Source organism: Bufo gargarizans, chromosome 6 (genome assembly GCF_014858855.1).
Source record: "Bufo gargarizans isolate SCDJY-AF-19 chromosome 6, ASM1485885v1, whole genome shotgun sequence".
Classification (NCBI taxonomy): domain Eukaryota; kingdom Metazoa; phylum Chordata; class Amphibia; order Anura; family Bufonidae; genus Bufo; species Bufo gargarizans.
The window spans coordinates 364,425,594-364,447,483 of record NC_058085.1 but is presented as its reverse complement, the minus strand read 5'-3'; the positions used below and the strand labels follow the sequence as shown (position 1 = coordinate 364,447,483).

Genomic DNA, 21,890 nt, shown 5'->3' with positions numbered 1-21,890 from the left:
TTCTGCCCAACTACCTCTCTCTGCTATAAGAGCTTAGAAGAACTTGGTGGAACAGCTGTATGTTGCCTTTCTTTCCTTCAAGGAATGTATAAAATACATTTGCATATTAAATACAGAGTCGTCGGGGAGTTGGAAGTACCAAAGACTGAGGAGTTGGAGCATTTATCTACCGACTCCACAGCCCTGGTTTTATCTGACTTAGTTATCTGCTTATTTTTCTTAAATCTTCATTTTCTCTCATCTTGGATGACATTTTGGGGCCTCATCAAACAGCTGATCGTCAGGGTTCCCGGGTGTCGGACTCCCGACGATTTGATATTGATGACCTAACGCTCATCAATATTAACGGCTGGACAGCCCGTTTAATACAGCATATGTATGTGGTCAACTTACCCATGGTATGGGATTCTGCTGTTGGCTGTTTGTCCATCTCCCGCATTAATTGCTGGGTCAACATTTCCAACTCTTCCACTTCTTTCATGTTCAATCCCTGTCCAGTCCGATCCTAAAATGAAGAGTATAATTGTAGACACCTCACCTCAGTTAAAAGGGTAACCATTGCTTTTAAGTCAACCCATCCTACTACCTTTTGGGCTTCCAAAACCTTGGTGTCCAGTCCATAGTCTGGAAACCAAGTGTGTTATTTGAGAACTTAACTTGGACACCTTTACTATTAAGGTCTATGAATGTGCCACCATGAATATGGTGCCCTTTTGATAAGATGAAAGCCATGAATATTCCAGGCCTCAGAGTCTACTAGGCTGAGCAACATTTCTTTAGTCCAACTATTGTCAATAACAACTACAGATTAGAATCTAATGGGTGGGACACCCCAACTATCCAACATTGTCAGATATCAAGGGAAATGACCACATTCACATGTTGGACTTCAATGTAACTCCATATGCCAGGGGACAGGTGGCTTGTCTCCCTACTAAAATAAGCATGGATGCTTGGCCAAGCATGTATGGTTATAACTAGATTTTGCCAACAGGGTACATTTGTCCAGCTAGTTGGTAAAATTGGATGGGTTGGCTGAGTTTTCAAGCAAAGGTTCATAAGAAAACAATATTTTTAGAAGCGATGTGGCAACAAAACAATGGAAGGATGAAGAGGGCGTAGGCAAAGGTTAATGAGGGGGTAGTGAGACATTTATGATGGGCTGGTACACTTAGATATTGGAGATACAAGTGTCCGACTCAGGGGTTCTGCCTGTTAATTGGTCTTGAGGTTCAATGGGTTAAGATGGTTCTTCAGAGGACGACTCCACAGTATCTTGAGTATACCCGAACTTTAGAGTCTCAGGCAATTCCAAACGGGACGTAGCTGACTGTGACAGGCCTTGATGTTCATGAGTCACAATGGTTGTGGTTTATCACAGGGGGAATAGACTGGGAGCAAGGGGAAGTTTTCAAAAGCTGAAGGAGGACATAAATTTCACAAGGATGAAGACTTGGCTTCATATATCGATAATGTAACAGAAGCACCTTCCTACAACTAGCTCCTGTAGATGCCATCATACGACTCCGATTTGTACTTCTACTCTTTCCTAAAACAAAATGTATCAATGGTCAGGAGTCCAGTGACGACACTTGATCACTCCACCATTTTGCAGACACATGGCCTCATGTAAACAAGCAACAGTCACATTGCAAAAGCATCATGGTGGTTGCATAAGAAAACGCGGAGTCTGCGTCACCGAGGTCAGTGTTTTTTTTTTTAAATTGCAATGTCACAAAAGCAAACTCTGCTCTGTCAGCCTCAGCTTAGAAAAACAACTCCCACGTTTCAAATACTCTTTATCCCTAAATTGTATCCAGCCATGCAACACAATCATGACATCATGGTGTGGCTTCATTACCCATTCCACTCCCTGAGCCTCTGGCTCTGTGTCAGAGCTCTGATTGACAGTCATTACTGTAAATGAGCATTTTCAAAATTCCCAGTAAATATAAGTCCTTGAGCAGTCCTCTCCTGTCAAATTTGGAATTTCAAATTTCTGCCATTTTGGCCAAATCTGGGTAGCATTCAATATGGCCACTAGTATAGTTCCCACAGGGGTTGTCAGGCAGAATTCCAGATGTTCCCTCCAGAGTCTAAATTCAAGATGTGACCAAGAGCACCAAAACATACAGTGCCAGACAGTGGCCTACACAGTACCTCCATGCCAACACAAACCGTACCAAACAGTGACCAATGCAGTACCTCCATACCAACATAACCTTGAAAACAGCCATAGGAGCCACAAGAACATCCAAAGCTGCTTGAGCTGAAAACACCAGTCGTCTCAGAAGTCCAGGCTTTCGGCAAGTTTCTTCACTGGTCAATATATGGTCTACTGAAGTGAAGAAAGTTCTACAAGCCAGATGGACAGGTCAACACCCTCCTCCTATATCACTGCATGACAACACCAGAGGACATGTAATGGTGGCCCCACAGGTTGTCAACCTAGTTTTCTCTTACACATGGAAATCACAGAAAGAATATAGGAAGGCTGCATACAACCGGGTGGTTCAAGGACTTACATGAATGGATCATTTTTTATTTCTGGGGATTTTTGGGTGGGGGAACTCTTTAATCTGCCAATCAATCTGGTCCACTGACAATCACAACAGTATGTATGACCTATAGTCCTACATAAGTAGCAGAGCTGAATTTGTCATTTGCTTTGCATGTGCATCAGGATCAATCGTAAACTATGGAAAACACTCATGATAAGATCCCCATGAGCTGTGCCAAATAACAAACTCACCTCTACTGCACTAGTACATTGGTTAGTCCATTAAGAAAACCCACCACCAAGAAGAATTTCAGAAATACGAGGTAACACTTACAGGCTCGGGAGGTCTTTGCATGTTGGGTTGAGGAGATTTTCTTTGGGTTGCATCCGACTGTATTTTCAAAGACTGATAGCCTTCTGATGGTGCTCCATTGGATTTTATTCCTTGGTGGTTCCTAAAGTTCTCCATCTGTGACCCAGAATTCCTGTTGATCTCAGCCTGGGGCACAACAATTCTTCCATTCTCTTTCTGTGACCCTTCAGGGTCAGGTCTAGCTTTTTCAAGCACTTGAGGCTTTTCACGTTGCTGTGCAAAGTTAAATCCTGATGGCCCTCTAGACGAAGTTGCGGAAGGAGCAGGAGGGTCCACTCTGGTGGCACTGGGCTGAGATGTGGGAAACTTCTGTTGTGGGCGTGAAGATTCTGATGCTGGTTCTATCTGTTTGGGTGTGAATGTGTGGGGGGCAGAAGGTTTTGGGGTGAATGTGTGAGATGGAGCCGGTTTTGGGGAGAAAGTTGGTGCACTCACCGGCTTAGGAGAAAAGGAAGGAGCAGGCGGTGGGTTAGAAGACTGTGCAGGAGAAAATGTATAAGGGGCAGGAACCTTTGGAATAAATGTGTTAGGTACAGAAGGTTTGGGTGAAACTGCCACTGGCGCTGCCGGTTTTGGTGCAACTGGGATAGGATTGTTAGGTTTAGGGCTAACAGAAGGAGGGGCAACAGGCTTAGGGCTAAATGTGGTTGCTGGGGTTTTAGGTGTAAATGTTAAAGGCACAGTTGGCTTAGGTGAAAAAGAAGATGGGGCAGGTGGTTTTGGAGTGACCACTGGAGGAGCTGGTGGAGGTGGTGGTGGTGGTGGTGTGACCTGTGAAAAGGCAAAAAGTTGAATAAGACTGACTATAATAGTAATGTCCCGCAGATAGGTAGAGAAGAATGACTTTAAATAGTCCCATGTAATGCAACTACATTTAAGGCAGGACCTTAATGTATTAGGTATTTTGGGCCTTATTGACCACCTCAGTGGCTTTACACACAGGCTGTGTAGAGGGGGTAAATGGAGAAGTCCAAAAACAGTGACTACTACTAAAGGCGGCCATACGCATTAGACTTGAGTAGGTTTAAGGTTGAACAACCGTTGAACGAAGAATCATCTGGTGAACAATCACTTTGCCGACAAAGCCATACTCATTTTTGTCCACAAGCCAATATGGTTGTTTAAACTGGTCATACATGGTCAATAACTCTGGGCGAAGTACGAAAGATCTTTCTGGGAATGCTCTTTCAAACACAGATTAATCATGGACGATGGAAACTTCTTAAGAACAAAAAGATATTCGTCCGAATATCGACTTCTCTCCAGATGATGAAGGTGGATCATTTGATGTTACGTTTCACCCAACGAATGTTCATCTTGGTTGAAATCGTCCATTTTCATCAACTTTAGTCTAATGTGTGTGGGCACCTTAGTGTCTTGCACTACGTCATTTTGTCCATCTCGGCTTTTAACCTTGTGCCATTGAATAAAGCAGATGGTTTAATTGCTTTCCACTGGTTCTGGACTTCTCCTTTCTGAACCATCTCCTCCAGGTGTTTCCTGACACGCCCGTGCAGAGAGGATTCAACATCTGTGGTCAGCTGCTTTTTACATGTGATTTTGACATTTATTTCTGCATTTCTCCATTTCCACTAACTAAGTTTTATTTCATTTTCCCACGGTGTTTGATATTTCGGGCTTTTTTTGTGTAGAATTTTTTTTTTCTTCTCTATAATACAAAAAAGGGGTTGGCCCATCTGGGACATTGATGGCAAATCGCTAGGATATGCCATGAACGTCAGATAGAAGCAGGTCTCATAGGTGAGACCGACACCTATCTCCAGAAAGAGACCCTCAAAGTGAACAGAGAGCAGCCGAGCATGCTTGGCCACTCGCCATTCACCGATATGGGAGTTCTAAAAATAGCTCAGCGCCATTGTGTACGCCATTGTCCACTATTTATTATGAAGTATAACTTCCTAGTTATGAGAATCTCAATAAGGCTAAAACTTGGGATATTGGTGGTTTATTGGTGTTTTTGTTTATTGGTATTTTTAATTATTTGCTTTTTTACTTATTTTATCCTGTGTCCTCTAAAGGGTCAGAAAAGAGACTTAGAGGATACCATTACATAATGTTATACTTCTTTCAGATGATCAAAAATGGTCTTCTAGTCCAATACAAATTCTGGTCCAACTCTAGACCAAGGACATTCTTCTCAAAAATATTATCCTGAACATATATGTTTTGTCACACTGTTGGGGGTGCGATAAGAAAACCAAAATTTACAATCTCTCATGAGTTTTTGTTGGAGTTTAGGAGTTTTATGCATTTCACTTTAATTGCGTGCCCTTCATGTCTTTCATATCTCATGAAGATTGAAGAAAGCAAGACTGTTCCTCAATCAAGACCTTTACCAGCTGGACAACAGAGAAAGAAAAGTATTGACCGATGCCATTAAGCTACGTTGTTGGTGACGTCTTTTGCCACTGGAGTTGGTGAAGGTCACCATGAATGGTAGGGAATAAAAAACAACCAATTTCTTGACCAAGCAGGGTCTTCAACTTGACATTAAAATGATAGGAGTTATTCTTCTTCTGTTTATATTACTACAAAGAACCAGCTCATTGGAAAACCCATCCACGTGCCGAAGAATTGAAGGAGGAAGAAGAGAATGACCAGCAACAAGATGGATGGAGACAATCAAGGAATTATGAACATGACATTAAGTATGAAGACAAAAATACAAAATTCTGAAGCAACATTATTTATATAGTCAACCAAGAGTCTACACTGACATGAAGACACATCATGATGATAATACTAATAATGAATTGTCCCATTAGAACATTTCAAGCACATTTTTTAAATCTTATATGAAACAAAAATGTCTAAGGAATGAAAACTCAAGATTACATAAACATTCTGAAGACATTTTAAGAACTGTCTTCCTTCCAAGAATCAGCAAAGAAGCTGGAACTTGTCAGTAGATGCGCAGTGAAGAATAGAATAAAGAAGTACCAATTACATATTTTTGGTGCGTATATTTTTACCTGGATGTCGCTAGTTCCACTAACAAGGCTTGTTTCCTCCAGGGAAGGTGGTGAAGGGAAGAACTCTTCAGCAGGAGGTGGAAAGGGCTCGGCAAATTCAGGTGGTGGAGGTGGAGGGAAGCTGGATGTGGGGGAACCAAGGATGTCATCCCCAAAGGAAGGTGGAGGAGGTGGGAAAGACATGGTGGGGCTCATGACAGAGTCATCGTTGGGTGGAGGAGGTGGCAAAATGAATTCTGAAGAGAGAGAAAAAGGTTTTAAAGGGATGCCAACAAAAAAAAAAATCATGCCCCCAGAGGACCAAGTGAGAAATCACCCACAGTTAATCGAGCCTACTTGGCACTCAGTCTGACTCAATGGTGGACCTATCATCCCACTTGTGCTCGATCCAGGAGGTAATTTATGACCCACAACTAAGCTCCACAAGTTGGTCAGCAAAGAAAACAGTGGACAGGCCATGCAGAAGCCATTGCTGTGGCCGTGGTTGTCACCCAAGCTTCTCAAATGATTAGAACTTTTAAGGGTAAATGGCCAAGACTTTTCAGATATTTATTGCATATCCAGAGCCATAAATGCTTTGTGACCTACAACTGTGTTGAGAATAACAGAACCCTCAACCCTGTGATGAGCTGGCTGCCAAAAACGGTGATGGACCTGCATGGACGTGGGTCCCTGGCCTCCAGTGACTTCTGTGGGATTTGCACACTTGAGCATTTGTTTCTAGACCCTCCACAGTACAGACTGAAGAGAGGTGGACACATCAAATATCTCACCGCTGGTGGCCACCTCATCTGGGGGTCAGAGTACACCCATTCTTCACAAAGGTGCAATTCTTTAAAGGTAGGGCCTGCACCTATCAGACATTGTGATAGGCCATAAATAATGATCCTTTCATTTCCACCCAGCTACAATATCAGGTCAGTCTGCACCCTCTCTACAAGTCAACCATGGTATATTAAAAGAAAAAAGTCTACTATATTGGAGTGAGGACGTAGCACCTTTACCATGCAAATAAATGAATAGGGCCTGACTGCTGTTACATTTCCATACAAAAATAAATAAATGCAAAATTGCATGAAATTCCAGTTTAATGGTCCTTTTAATTCTCCCTTAAATTTCCTGCGCTAGATAATGAATCTTAATTATCTCATTCTTCAGCTCCCCAGGCCCCTGGGTACAATAATGTGGTCATAGTTCGCAAACACATGGCAGAACCAGTATTTACATGTGCAACAAGCAGTCAGGCAGGAGGAATGACTTAATTCGGAGGAGAGGGCGCGTAGTAATTCCCATATACAGTGAAACAGGTCTAGCAACCAAAGAAACCAAAAACGGTAAGGTGTACAAGTGCCCTATACTAATAACGAATGGTTATAATATACAGAAAGTCTACTTGAATCTGGCATCCCATAATCCAGAAATTCGACATATGCCACAGTTTGGAAATTTACAAGAGCAGAAGTTTGATGCCCATGGACACTCACACATGACATAAGGCCTAGAGCCTTCTATGTGACTCTACTGTATCTATGGGGCCCCACGACGAGGATGAAAAATGGTGGCATCAGATGCTGCATGTGTAGGGTATTCTCTGCTAGAAGGAGACCTATGGCAGCACAGAGTCCATATAGATCCATCATATAGACCAGGGCTGGCCAACCTGCGGCTCTCCAGCTGTTGTAAAACTACAATTCCCACCATGCCCTGCTGTAGGCTGATAGCTATAGGCTGTCTTGGCATGCTGGGAGTTGTAGTTTTGCAACAGCTGGAGGTTGGCCAGCCCTGATATAGACATACACAGACACTGCAGATTGCCACTTCTAGTGCATTTTTATACCATTATTAATATTACTGTAGTCCTCGTCTTTCAACATGTTTAGCCACTTGGTGGCGCTGTTCTAAGGCAGTAGGAATCAGTCACGTATATAAAAAGTGAGTTGTACGACTTTCATTTAGGATTTCGGCATCTGGTCAGAGCAACCAGTGCAGACCTAACCTAAAATGACCCAGGTTTGGTTACTCTGTCCACTACCACAGAGCCACGTAAACAGAAATTGAGAAACAAGCAGGGGAAATTACCATGAAGTGCGATATGGTGGACATCCTTGGTACCCATCCTAGCAAAGGTCCTCTATTCATTGAACATCGATGGCCGACACTCCAATATTGATGAAGACCGCCTTCTAATTGGGGGGGGGGGGGGTTTGAATTATACCACAAGAATTCGGCTGTAGACAAGGACTATGGACTTAGATCTAAACCCTGAAGAAGACTATTAGAAATAAAGTGGTCAACATAGACCTATTATGGAGGCCACCAAGCATGAAAACCCTCTGCCACCTAGCAAAGAGATATGAAGACCCCTAGGTAGATAATGACCCTTATTGGCTACATTAGGAAAATACATCATTTTCAAAAAAGTTTGCATGAAAATGGACTATCCCTTTAAGAAAAGTAAGCCCTAGAACGTTAGGTCCTCAACTCTCCATACATGAGGCTTTATCTCCTCTCCTGACATGGCTGTTTCAGTAACTACTTGAAATCCCCGAGTAATACCAAGATAGAAATTATGAATGAAGGTCCTTCTGGGTGTTACCAGTTGAGATTGTGTCCCCGTACAGTCTGACCCTAGCAGCACTGACTGGATAGTGTAACACTGTGCAGGGACACACACCCAGTTGGTAACACAAATAAATGCTCCAGAATTACTTGGGCACTACAAGTAGTTACAAAAACAGATATATCAGGAGAGGCGAGAGGATCTCTTTAATCTGGAGGATAGGCAAGCTGCTGGCCTTCAACACCAATTGCCCCCAAAATAAAAAAAAAACACCAGTCGTCCTATACCACTGTCAAAAATGCTACTTTGCAGATTCCTAGGTGACAACCAATAGGGCTGCCACTAGAGACCTGAAAGATGGGTTGTCACCCACTTTCCTAGTTAGGGGGGGTTGTCACTGTATAAGCAGATTTGCCATACATGAGACTTGGGAGGCTGAATGACAACGGCTGAGGGAGAAGTAATGGCGGCCATACTGGTTGTCACCCAGCAGTCCCGGTAAAGAAATTTTACTGGGCGACTGGAATTTCTTTTATTTTTTTTTTATGAGGGAAATGGTCTTGGCCTTTCCTTCCCTATAAGGAGTTGAAGTTGAGAACAGTCGCAGGTGCCCGACCCTACCCCAGGACCGGCACGAGAAGAATGTATTAGAAAGTGAGAGATTCCAGGTTTGTTTTAGCCTTGAGGCTTTCCAAAGAGAGAAAAAAAAAAAAAACACGCCCCGCCTCGGCGTCCGATACAGAAATGTGTTGTGATGTAATGGTATCAGCTTACAGTACAGGACCACGAGAGGAGCCATTCAGAAGAAGGTTGGGACCTTTTTCCGAGCCTCGCTAGGGCAAAAGTAACACACATATCACACCTTCAAAAAACAATGCAACAACTTATATGGACACCAAAACAGCTCCCATATGGGTTGTCGCTCATCTTTTCAAAGATATACCTAGGAATACAATGCATCAAGGATTTATCAATGTAGGACTAGGTGGGACAATCAAAGCTGGGCCACCATTATGCTGCATTTTGCCACCCAGGAGAGAAGGGTATAGTGTCCCTTCACCCAAATCCCCACCCTTGCTCCTTAAAGGGGGCCCCAGGATTAGAAAAAAAAATGGCGGATTTCTTCTAAAAACAGTGCCACCCCTGTCCACGGGTTCTGCTTAGTACTACAACTTGTGGACAGACGCGGCAGTGTTTTTTGGAAGAAAGTCATTGTTCTAATTCTGGAAATGTCTTCAACAATGCAGTTACCTTGGAGAGCAGGACACAGGTTCCTATCATCAGAATAAGTCATCAAAATCTGATTGATGGGGATCCTATACCCAGAACCCCTGCCGATCAGCTATTTTCGGCAGCCACCCATACGGAAACTAAACAGGGGATGAAGACGAAAGCAGAAGGCGCCATCCACTGTGTAGTGGCCATGCCGGGGTACTGCAGCTCAGCTCCAGGCTACACAGTGGATGGCACTTTCTCCTTCCGACTCCATCCTCTGTTTAGTTTCTGGCTTGGGTGCCTGCCGAAACTTTATCAGTAGGGGTGCCGGGTGTTGGTCCCCCACCAATCTGATATTGATGACTTATCCTGAAGATAAGTAACCAATATCTAAAAGGGGAACCCCCTCCATGGTATGTATATCCCCTTGGGTGTGACTATGCCCTTAAAAGCTGTAATGGTGACCATTCTGATTGCCACCCACAAAAAAAACGCCTATATTGAATTTCCTGTGACATGGACCTAAAATAGGGTGTGGCTTATTCTAATTTGCATTTTCATGCTCCTTTGGGGTGGAGCTGTGCTAAGCAGGGGTGGGGCTTAAAATATCTTGCAATGTGGGACTGAAATGTTGGTAGACATGGACTTCATCCCCCTCTGTGCTGTCCATGTGCCCTAGCAGACGGTGAACAGTGGGGGTCTGTCCTGAAGCCCCTGTAAATGAGGAAGGAATCACAGACAGAAGATCTCATTACCCTCATGCTCAGGTGGCGGTAAGGATGGGATTTCTCCAACTCTCCCCAAAAAAGCACGCGGGGCGGTTGCGCTATCCTGGAGGCCAGCAGAGTTAGTCTTGGGGTCTCCTTCCTCAGCCGCTTTAAATGGGTTCACCTTAGGCTTAGGGGGCACCACTGGAGCAAACTTTTTGGGCTGGTTGTAAAAAGATGGGGTGGAGATGTTGATGGTGAAAGAGGAGGTCATCCGGGTGGCGGGAGCGGCTGGGTCCATCTTGATGTCTAAAGGGGAAAAAAAAGGACGGAGATGTTACACAAAGATATATATGACCCTTACCCATACAGACAGGTACAGATGTAGCAGAGCCGAGATGGTCACTGAGCCATTCCTTTGTTGTATAATAGAATGCAATGGGTTTACCTGCAGTCCTATGTAAGGCTACAGATTGTAATAGCACATTCGGTGCCAAATGACAAACTCAGCTCTGCAGCGTCTGTACGTGATTTTTCTATTAGAAGGGAGCGTTTTGTATGGAACACAATATGGTTCGTGGTCCCCATAGGCATTCATCATCTGCAGCTTACGCTTCGCTTGTAATAACTCTTCGGTTGCCAGAGAAAATGACACAAAAGAAAGGTTGCCCCCTCCCCCATCCCCTAAACAATATGGCTGCCAGCGCCCACATTTATAGCACAGCAAAGGTTAAATAAAAAAGCCGTTATGTGTAATCTAACTCTCACTATGATCGAATCCTGCGGATCAGATCCCTGGCAGCTCAAGGTTGAACGCCTTCCTCCGCCCGTCTCTCTCCGAGTCCGTCTCGCTTTGTTTCCATGGAAATACTCCCGGGGGTTCCTGCACAGCTCAGCATTTTAAGCATGGCTCCTATCATGGAGGGACTACGAGGGGCTGGGGAGAAGGAAGATTTGGTGCAGAAGTGGCTTTGGAACACAAGGGCTTCCCCTATAAGAAATGTGGAGCAGGGTTACAGAAAAGACATAGGGGCATGAGAGAGGGTAAGGGGGTGAGCACCCAACTACAGCGACTAGGGAGTGATGGGCGATGGGGTGGAGATGGCTTCATACTGAGCACAGCACTGGGTGTAATGCAGAAGGTGCCTTGAGAAGAGAGCGATACGTGGCTGAACTATGAGAAGAGGGTGAGATGTGGGTGCATCGACTATGAGAAGAGGGTGAGATGTGGGTGCATCGACTATGCGTAGAGGGTGAGATGTGGGTGCATCGACTATGCGTAGAGGGTGAGATGTGGGTGCATCGACTATGCGTAGAGGGCGAGATGTGGGTGCATTGACTATGCGTAGAGGGTGAGATGTGGGTGCATTGACTACGTGTAGAGGGTGAGATGTGGGTGCATCGACTATAAGAGGGTGAGATGTGGGTGAATTGACTATAAGAGGGTGAGATGTGGGTGAATTGACTATAAGAGGGTGAGATGTGGGTGAATTGACTAAGAGGGTGAGATGTGGGTGAATTGACTATAAGAGGGTGAGATGTGGGTGAATTGACTATAAGAGGGTGAGATGTGGGTAAATTGACTAAGAGGGTGAGATGTGGGTGAATTGACTATAAGAGGGTGAGATGTGGGTGAATTGACTATAAGAGGGTGAGATGTGGGTGAATTGACTATAAGAGGGTGAGATGTGGGTGAATTGACTATAAGAGGGTGAGATGTGGGTGAATTGACTATAAGAGGGTGAGATGTGGGTGAATTGACTATAAGAGGGTGAGATGTGGGTGAATTGAAATGGGTGAATTGACTATAAGAGGGTGAGATGTGGTTGAATTGACTATAAGAGGGTGAGATGTGGGTGAATTGACTATAAGAGGGTGAGATGTGGGTGAATTGACTATAAGAGGGTGAGATGTGGGTGAATTGACTATAAGAGGGTGAGATGTGGGTGAATTGACTATAAGAGGGTGAGATGTGGGTGAATTGACTATAAGAGGGTGAGATGTGGGTGAATTGACTATAAGAGGGTGAGATGTGGGTGAATTGACTATAAGAGGGTGAGATGTGGGTGAATTGACTATAAGAGGGTGAGATGTGGGTGAATTGACTATAAGAGGGTGAGATGTGGGTGAATTGACTATAAGAGGGTGAGATGTGGGTGAATTGACTATAAGAGGGTGAGATGTGAGTGAATTGACTATAAGAGGGTGAGATGTGAGTGAATTGACTATAAGAGGGTGAGATGTGGGTGAATTGACTATAAGAGGGTGAGATGTGGGTGAATTGACTATAAGAGGGTGAGATGTGGGTGAATTGACTACGCGTAGAGGGTGAGATGTGGGTGAATTGACTATAAGAGGGTGAGATGTGGGTGAATTGACTATAAGAGGGTGAGATGTGGGTGAATTGACTATAAGAGGGTGAGATGTGGGTGAATTGACTATAAGAGGGTGAGATGTGGGTGAATTGACTATAAGAGGGTGAGATGTGGGTGAATTGACTATAAGAGGGTGAGATGTGGGTGAATTGACTATAAGAGGGTGAGATGTGGGTGAATTGACTATAAGAGGGTGAGATGTGGGTGAATTGACTATAAGAGGGTGAGATGTGGGTGAATTGACTATAAGAGGGTGAGATGTGGGTGAATTGACTATAAGAGGGTGAGATGTGGGTGAATTGACTATAAGAGGGTGAGATGTGGGTGAATTGACTATAAGAGGGTGAGATGTGGGTGAATTGACTATAAGAGGGTGAGATGTGGGTGAATTGACTATAAGAGGGTGAGATGTGGGTGAATTGACTATAAGAGGGTGAGATGTGGGTGAATTGACTATAAGAGGGTGAGATGTGGGTGAATTGACTATAAGAGGGTGAGATGTGAGTGAATTGACTATAAGAGGGTGAGATGTGGGTGAATTGACTATAAGAGGGTGAGATGTGGGTGAATTGACTATAAGAGGGTGAGATGTGAGTGAATTGACTATAAGAGGGTGAGATGTGGGTGAATTGACTATAAGAGGGTGAGATGTGGGTGAATTGACTATAAGAGGGTGAGATGTAAGAGAATTTAGTCTATAAGAAATCAGTCTAAAGGGGAAGATACAGTTACACCACCTTGAGACTTGGAGGCGCTAGAGCAGGCATCCTCAAACTGCGTCCCTCCAGCAACTCCCACAATGCCCTGCTGTAGGCTGTTCGGGCATGCTGGGAGTTGTAGTTTTGCAACAGCTGGAGGGCCGCAGTTTGAGGATGCCTGCGCTAGAGGATAATAGTGTAACAACTGTATGCACATCTAGTGCTATCCACAGCAGTGCACCCTAAATACAGATTGCCCTGCCCACATCCCCCCCCCCCAAAGATGTGTTTGCACCATTCCTATAGGATTTCACTGTAGAAGTGATTGCTCCTAATGAAAATCTAACCTCACATTACTAATAAGCACTCAGCACATAAATGGCGGCCTTTACCAGTGCCACACAGCGCTCTGCCCTCCTGCAGCGCCCTCCGGACCGCCATTCCCTTTAAAATGACACAACATAAAGAATAAAGGAGGACGCGTGGTCTGAGAACCTGCAGAGACCCTGAAGAGTGGGGGGGCTCTGGAGTTACTGGAGGGGGTAATGTCTAATGCTGAAGAATAGGGTTGAAACAAATGATGAAACCCGAGGCAAGGATAGACAGGGGGCAGCAAATATTGGGATCCACACGACATGGGCATGGTGGCTCAACCCCGATTATGAGGTGCTACAAGCCGGGGGGCCCTGTAGGATGGCTGCAGGACCCTGGGCCAGGCCTGTCTGAAGACCGGGGGTGGAGGAGGCACAATAGCTGATGTTTTAGGACAGGACTGAGGCCATAAAGTGGAGCAGAAATGTCTGACAAGTCCCCGGGCCCCAGGAATGCTGAGCAAGGCAATGGCAGCTGTGAATGAGAGGCTCCAGAGTCTGTGGCCTGCAGGTCAGGAATGAGGTAACCAGCAGGGCCCATGTCTGCGGGGCAGGGATGAGGTAACTGTGAGGGGGAGGCCGTGTCCTCTCAGGATGTGAGGTGAGTGAGCAATGTCTCAGGATTGCAGCAGGAGGAGGGGGGGGGTCTGCCCCCTGGACCCCCACCCCCCTTCCCCAGCTGGGAGTCATTAACTAACATTACACTGCTGGGCTGGGGGTCAGAGAGACAGCTCCGAGTGCAACATGTTAAAGAGACAGTCCTGTACAGCTGGAGTAGACTCCATGGCCTAAAGGAGACCAGATTACTGAGCACTGAAAGAGACAGCAGTGACCTGGGGGTAAGAGACCCCCAATACTGAGCACTGAAAGAGACAGCAGTGACCTGGGGGTAAGAGACCCCCAGTACTGAGCACTGAAAGAGACAGCAGTGACCTGGGGGTAAGAGATCCCCAATACTGTGCACTGAAAGAGACAGCTCTGTACAGAGGGAGCAGACTGTAGTGACCTGGGGGTAAGAGACCCCCAGTACTGAGCACTGAAAGAGACAGCAGTGACCTGGGGGTAAGAGATCCCCAATACTGTGCACTGAAAGAGACAGCTCTGTACAGAGGGAGCAGACTGTAGTGACCTGGGGGTAAGAGACCCCCAATACTGTGCACTGAAAGAGACAGCAGTGACCTGGGGGTAAGAGACCCCCAGTACTGAGCACTGAAAGAGACAGCAGTGACCTGGGGGTAAGAGACCCCCAATACTGAGCACTGAAAGAGACAGCCCTGTACAGAGGGAGCAGACTGTAGTGACCTGGGGGTAAGAGACCCCCAATACTGTGCACTGAAAGAGACAGCAGTGACCTGGGGGTAAGAGACCCCCAATACTGAGCACTGAAAGAGACAGCCCTGTACAGAGGGAGCAGACTGTAGTGACCTGGGGGTAAGAGATCCCCAATAGTGAGCACTGAAAGAGACAGCAGTGACCTGGAGGTAAGAGACCCCCAATACTAAGCACTGAAAGAGACAGCCCTGCACAGAGTAGAGTGTAGTGACCTGGGGGGGGTAAGGGAACCCTGATACTGTGTATTAATAGAGACAGCCCAGTACAGCTGGAGTAGACCGCCATAAGCCATGGCCTAAAAGAGACCAGATTACTGTAGTAGGCGAACCCCGATACTGAGCACTGAAAGAGACAGTCCTGTACAGGGGGAGCAGACTGTAGTGACCTGGGGGTAAGAGACCCCCAATACTGAGCACTGAAAGAGACAGTCCTGTACAGGGGGAGCAGACTGTAGTGACCTGGGGGTAAGAGACCCCCAATACTGAGCACTGAAAGAGACAGTCCTGTACAGGGGGAGCAGACTGTAGTGACCTGGGGGTAAGAGACCCCCAATACTGAGCACTGAAAGAGACAGTCCTGTACAGGGGGAGCAGACTGTAGTGACCTGGGGGTAAGAGACCCCCAATACTGAGCACTGAAAGACAGTCCTGTACAGAGGGAGCAGACTGTAGTGACCTGGGGGTAAGAGACCCCCAATACTGAGCACTGAAAGAGACAGTCCTGTACAGAGGGAGCAGACTGTAGTGACCTGGGGGTAAGAGACCCCCAATACTGAGCACTGAAAGAGACAGTCCTGTACAGGGGGAGCAGACTGTAGTGACCTGGGGGTAAGAGACCCCCAATACTGAGCACTGAAAGAGACAGTCCTGTACAGGGGGAGCAGACTGTAGTGACCTGGGGGTAAGAGACCCCCAATACTGAGCACTGAAAGAGACAGTCCTGTACAGGGGGAGCAGACTGTAGTGACCTGGGGGTAAGAGACCCCCAATACTGAGCACTGAAAGAGACAGTCCTGTACAGAGGGAGCAGACTGTAGTGACCTGGGGGTAAGAGACCCCCAATACTGAGCACTGAAAGAGACAGTCCTGTACAGGGGGAGCAGACTGTAGTGACCTGGGGGTAAGAGACCCCCAATACTGAGCACTGAAAGAGACAGTCCTGTACAGGGGGAGCAGACTGTAGTGACCTGGGGGTAAGAGACCCCCAATACTGAGCACTGAAAGACAGTCCTGTACAGAGGGAGCAGACTGTAGTGACCTGGGGCTAAGAGACCCCCAATACTGAGCACTGAAAGAGACAGTCCTGTACAGGGGGAGCAGACTGTAGTGACCTGGGGGTAAGAGACCCCCAATACTGAGCACTGAAAGAGACAGTCCTGTACAGAGGGAGCAGACTGTAGTGACCTGGGGGTACATAAGCCGGTATACATTGTACTAAAAGAGACAGCCCTGGATAGGGGGCAGACTATGGTGACCAGGGAGCACTCTAATGTGGCCAGAGGTGTAAGAGACTCCGAATCCTGAGACAGCCCAGTACATAGGAAGCCAGCACACCGAGACTGCACAGACGGAGAGACAGATGTTTACACTGTGCATAATGAACAAGAGAAAGAGACCGTTCCTCAAGATATCCAAAGGCATGAAAAGAGACAGCCATCTACAACAGACCGTCACAGTGGGGAGGGAGTCCATTATAGGGTGTGGATCCAGAGAGCAGGCCAAGTCTCATTGTATAGCAGAAGTGATAAGAGACAGCCCTCTTCATATGTAAAGAGACAGTTCTCACAAAAGCAACTTTTGTTCCACACAATCCCTGAAAAACGCATTTAATGTGACTGCAACACAATGTACCAAGGATCAGCCGGTAAGAGACAGCCTCAGTAATGGGACAAAGGCTGCAGTCACATCTGAGCTCCAGTGGTAAAGAGACAGCACCCCTGGGGCCCCGGCAGTGGCCCCTGCACCCCCAGCAGCTCTCCACATACCACTGTCGGCCAGAGACAGTCACACACAGGAGACAGGCACAGCACACGGAGACAGACCCACACTGAATGCATCTTACCTCTGAATAGCAGAGACTGACTGCCAGCACAGAGTGAGAGACAGTCAGAGACCGCCTGAGACTGCCCAGGGGGAGTGGAGAGGGCGAGGCCTGCAGATGACTGGGACTCTGGGAGGGTGTCACACGGTGGGTATGTGCTCTCTCATCAGTGTGTGCATGGCTGTCTACCTGAGGTGACTGTCTCTTCGTGCGTGCGTAGTTATGGCTGTCTAAGTGTGACTGTCTACCTGAGTGTGACTGTCTCTTGGTGCATGGATGCTTATAGCTGTCTACCTGAGTGTGACTGTCTCTTGGTGCATGGATGCTTATAGCTGTCTACCTGAGTGTGACTGTCTCTTGGTGCATGGATGCTTATAGCTGTCTACCTGAGTGTGACTGTCTCTTGGTGCATGGATACTTATAGCTGTCTACCTGAGTGTGACTGTCTCTTGGTGCATGCATAGTGATGTCTGTCTACCTGAGTGTGACTGTCTCTTGGTGCATGGATGCTTATAGCTGTCTACCTGAGTGTGACTGTCTCTTGGTGCATGGATGCTTATGGCTGTCTACCTGAGTGTGACTGTCTCTTGGTGTATGCATTTTTATAGATGTCTCTTGGTGCATGTTGCCATGCATATTTATTACAGCTGTCTCCCTGAGTGTGACTGTCTCTTGGTGCATGCATAGTGATGTCTGTCTACCTGAGTGTGACTGTCTCTTGGTGCATGGATGCTTATAGCTGTCTACCTGAGTGTGACTGTCTCTTGGTGCATGGATGCTTATAGCTGTCTACCTGAGTGTGACTGTCTCTTGGTGCATGGATGCTTATAGCTGTCTACCTGAGTGTGACTGTCTCTTGGTGTATGCATTTTTATAGATGTCTCTTGGTGCATGTTGCCATGCATATTTATTACAGCTGTCTCCCTGAGCGTGACGGTCTCCTGGCGCATGCACAGTTATGGCTGTCTCTTGATGCATGCACAATTATAGCTGTCTACATTCTTTTTGTGCATGCGTGCTCATGGCAGTCTACCCACATATGACTGTCTCTTGGTGCCTGCATGTTTATTGCTGGCTTCACGAGTATGGCAGTCCCTTCAGAGACATCAGTCCGTGCAGAGATGTGGACACACAGACGTCTTCCGTCTACGCTCCATTTAAACGCTCCTCTGTTGTATCGATCACTCGCCCTTAGTGCATGGTGATGGCTGGCTCTGACTGTCTACTGTACCTGCATGACGCTGTCTCTTCATGTATGCTTTCCATCTGAGTGTGACTGTCTCTTGGTGCATGACTGTCTATTTCTGCCTGTTTTGACTGTCTACCTTGGTATGCATTACTGTGCACTCTCTGAGGTCCCTGCCGCCCAGACTCCTCCGGTCTCTGACTCTTGGCGTCCTGTGGCTTCAGTCTTTCCCCCCCTCAGTGGTTCCATCACCAAAAAAAGGCGCAAAACCAGGAGGGCGACGGCGGCGTATGATGGCGACAAGTCCGTGGTGAAATCCAGAGAAAAGTCTTAAGCAGAAATGTGCTCCTGGATCAGTGTGGCCCCTCTAGCGCAGGGCCCCAAAACATTACCGGAGGTCATTCTACCATCTAGTAATCTGAAAAAGGGGTCCTGAAATGCGTTATTTGCCATTGTTAGCATAAGCTGAAGAAATGCCCTGTTATTAGAGCTCTAGATCCTATCTCTCAGTCTGAAGAACCAGTAGATCCAGTCCTGAAACGCGTAATCACTGGATATATTAATCCTTCACTTTCAACTTTACCTCAGTTAAGTCCTGAAATGTTAGTCCAAATAATGAACCTTCATTTTTACTTTCTCTTATTTTGTAGAAAGGAGCCAGTCCGGTCCCGAAGCGCGCTGTAACTGGAGATATTGAACTTTTCCTTTTTTTTACTTTTATTCTGGGGAAGGTGATTTTATTTTATTTTTTTCAGTCCCAAAACCCTCCTTTTAGTTGTACTTTCTGTATATCCGAAGCCAGTCCAGGCCATAAAAACCTGCTGTTAATCTGAAAAATGGGCCAGTCTAGTCCCGAAACGCGTTAGCCCTGGAAATAAGTTGTTTAGTCTTGAAATGCGTTACTATTGTGGACATTATACTTTTTTTTTTTTGTCTCCTCTTAATTTAAAGGGTTTGGTTCCAGTTCCGAAAAAGTGATAATGCAAATTGCGGCGAACGCAGAATGGGAAAAGGCGTTCATGGGGTAGTAAGTCTGGAATTTGTAGAATTTTTGAATAAGCGTAGACAGAACACTAGTGAATGCATGTGGATAGGACAGGGCGGTGCGGCCGGTGTCCTCGGATCCTCAGACCGCGGGGTAGCCTTGGATTAGAAGATGCAGACAACGGAGAGCCCGGACAACTCTTGGCGCGATCACAACCAAAACAATGCTTTATGGATAACCTTGGTGACAACGCGTTTTGGAGTATAGATACTCATTTTTCAAGTATGAGGTAGGGCAGTTGACCCTCCTCACCGGGCATGTAAAGAATCATGCTATTTTTGTTTATATTTGCATATGTGCATAGCCCTTCCTATTGAGGGGACCTGCGCCCTGTCCAGCTATAGGTCCGGCGGTGGAAGCGCGTAGCTCTGCTGCCCTTCACTTCAGTAGGAACAGAGCTGTAGTAGCGCGTTTCATCCACTACTCTGTGAACTGGACTGTGTAGTGCCAGCGCCGGGGCTACATCCAAACAGCTGGCAGTGTTGGACCCATGCCGATCAGCTAGTGCTTGTCCTGAAACGCGTTAATTTTGTATATAATGAGCATTTTATATTGATTTTACTATATCTGAAATTGAAGAAGCGTCCAGTCCTGAAATGCATTAGTATTGGAGACTTTTCTATTAATCTTTCTTTAAAAAAGGTTATTCGATTGGTTAATATTGGCGACCGCCGCGGCAGTCACCGGAGTGCAGCAGCCTGGTGCCAGATCTTTATTGTCCGTTGAACCCTACGTGCTCCTTGGTGTTCTTCGTGGCCTTGGTGCAGTGACTTGTAGAACTCGACCTGATGTACATCGCACTGTAGAACCTTCTGTGGAAACAATGTATCAGTCTGTGACCTGCGCACATTGTTTGTTTATTTACACAGTTTGCAGATTTCCTGCTGTTGCTGAGCGCAGACTCTTTGTGACTGTCTCTTTGTGCTGAACTTTCCTTGCAGTCCCTTGGATGTCTCATGGTGACCTCACTCCGACAGTTCTCTTTGCCCATAAAAGGAGCACACCCAAAACCAGGAAATACGGAGCGGACCTGCCCGGCCATGTAAGTGTAATGCTACATCCCAGGCCTGCCCTCCCCTGGTGATCACACATTCCTGTGTCATACACCAGTACCCCCCCCCCCCCCACCCCCCTCCCCACTGCTTTGCTGGAAGCAGCACAGCCTCTTATGTACACACTGCATTCCTCTGCTGAACATGCAGATTACCTGTGACGTACGTGGCCCTCAGGCCATGTTCTGTCTGTTCCTGGGAAAGCTGGATGACAACCACCGTGGCCACTACTACTGTGGCAATAAAGGACGCCCCACCTGTGATAGGACTATTATACGCTGCAGTGATGTCATGGTCTGGGCCGAAAGTCCTTGCTTTGTTATATCTGTTCCTGGGAAAGCTGGGTGACAAGCAACATGGCCGCTGCTACAGTCGCACCCGGTGACTATGTTGTGGTCTGGCCCAAACACCATTGTTATATCTGTTTCCAGGAAAGCTGGGTGACGACCAACATTGATGCCGTGAAATCTCCAAACAGAGAGAGGTCAATTGCCTCTACAGTGCATTTCTCCAATGTTGCAAGCTCAACCAAAATGTATCGCTTTGTTATATCTGTGTCTGGGAAAGCTGGATGACAGCTAACATGGCCACCATTACCTTTACAACAAGGAAACCTCTTCATCAGGAGCCGTCATCCTGCAATCCAAGACTCCCAAAAAGCAGTTGGCCTGCTGCACTCAACTGGAAAGCTGGGTGTCAACTGGTGGCAGCACCATCAATGGGAGACATCTCTGGTGGCCAGATAAACCCCACTTCGGGAGGTGACCCCTGAGGCATGACAGGGATGGTGCCTCACACAATACTGTAGGCCGGATAATCTCCTTGTGATGGCAATCACTTCAGATCTCCTTGGCTGGAAGGTCGAGCTGGGTCATGTGTGGTCCTCCTATCAGTCACACCCTGATAATCTACACTATAATATCCAGTATGGACACTCCTTTATGCTCTATAGACACAATCGGGAGTAACCTCCTCCTCCCACCCCCGCCCTGCATTTCCTACCTTCCTAGAATTCCATGGAATGAAGGATACCAGTCTGTACAAGCTAAAGCACCCGAGATAAATGATCGAGCGGCTGACGTGGGTGACGTCTCAGAGAGACTGCGGGGGAGTTGTATGGCGAGCAGAGCTCCAACATATGGGGCACATGTGACAGTCTTGAAAACTGTCAAGAGGAAGAGGAGTAAAAATCCACCGAATGTATCGAAGAAGCGCGTTCATAATTGGCATACGTGAGCAGATAATGAATCGAGGCGGTGCACGTGACGTAATACATCAGGTGACGCTGCCTTCAGAGTCTGTGCAATGTTCGATATGTATGAAGGTGCAGCTGGTCCCGTAAATACTGGATCGGCGATAAATCTGGTGCCCGGGCGGCCAAGGAAGTGTCATAATCTGGAGGAGACATTCCTGGGAAACCCGTGCAAGCGTCATCCTGCTGAA

At 46.6% G+C, this 21,890-nt stretch overlaps 1 protein-coding gene across 3 annotated transcripts in view; it reads right to left on the bottom strand.

Annotated features, from left to right (window-relative positions):
• The window catches only part of ZYX (zyxin), a 33,407-nt gene extending 12,323 nt beyond the window's left edge, over positions 1 to 21,084 (bottom strand). Inside the window, exons 1-5 of one of the 3 annotated variants that reach the window (XM_044296247.1) lie at positions 21,045 to 21,084; positions 10,397 to 10,657; positions 5,867 to 6,102; positions 2,835 to 3,644; positions 394 to 505 (exon numbers count right to left, since the gene is read on the bottom strand). In XM_044296247.1, the coding sequence (XP_044152182.1) occupies positions 394 to 505; positions 2,835 to 3,644; positions 5,867 to 6,102; positions 10,397 to 10,657; positions 21,045 to 21,069 (1,444 nt within the window). In that variant the 5' untranslated portion in view covers positions 21,070 to 21,084. Of the gene's footprint in view, positions 1 to 393; positions 506 to 2,834; positions 3,645 to 5,866; positions 6,103 to 10,396; positions 10,658 to 17,185; positions 17,325 to 21,044 lie in introns of those variants that run through there. The other 2 variants (XM_044296248.1, XM_044296249.1) reach the window with 2 other exon arrangements.
• Between the last annotated feature and the right edge of the window lie 806 nt (positions 21,085 to 21,890).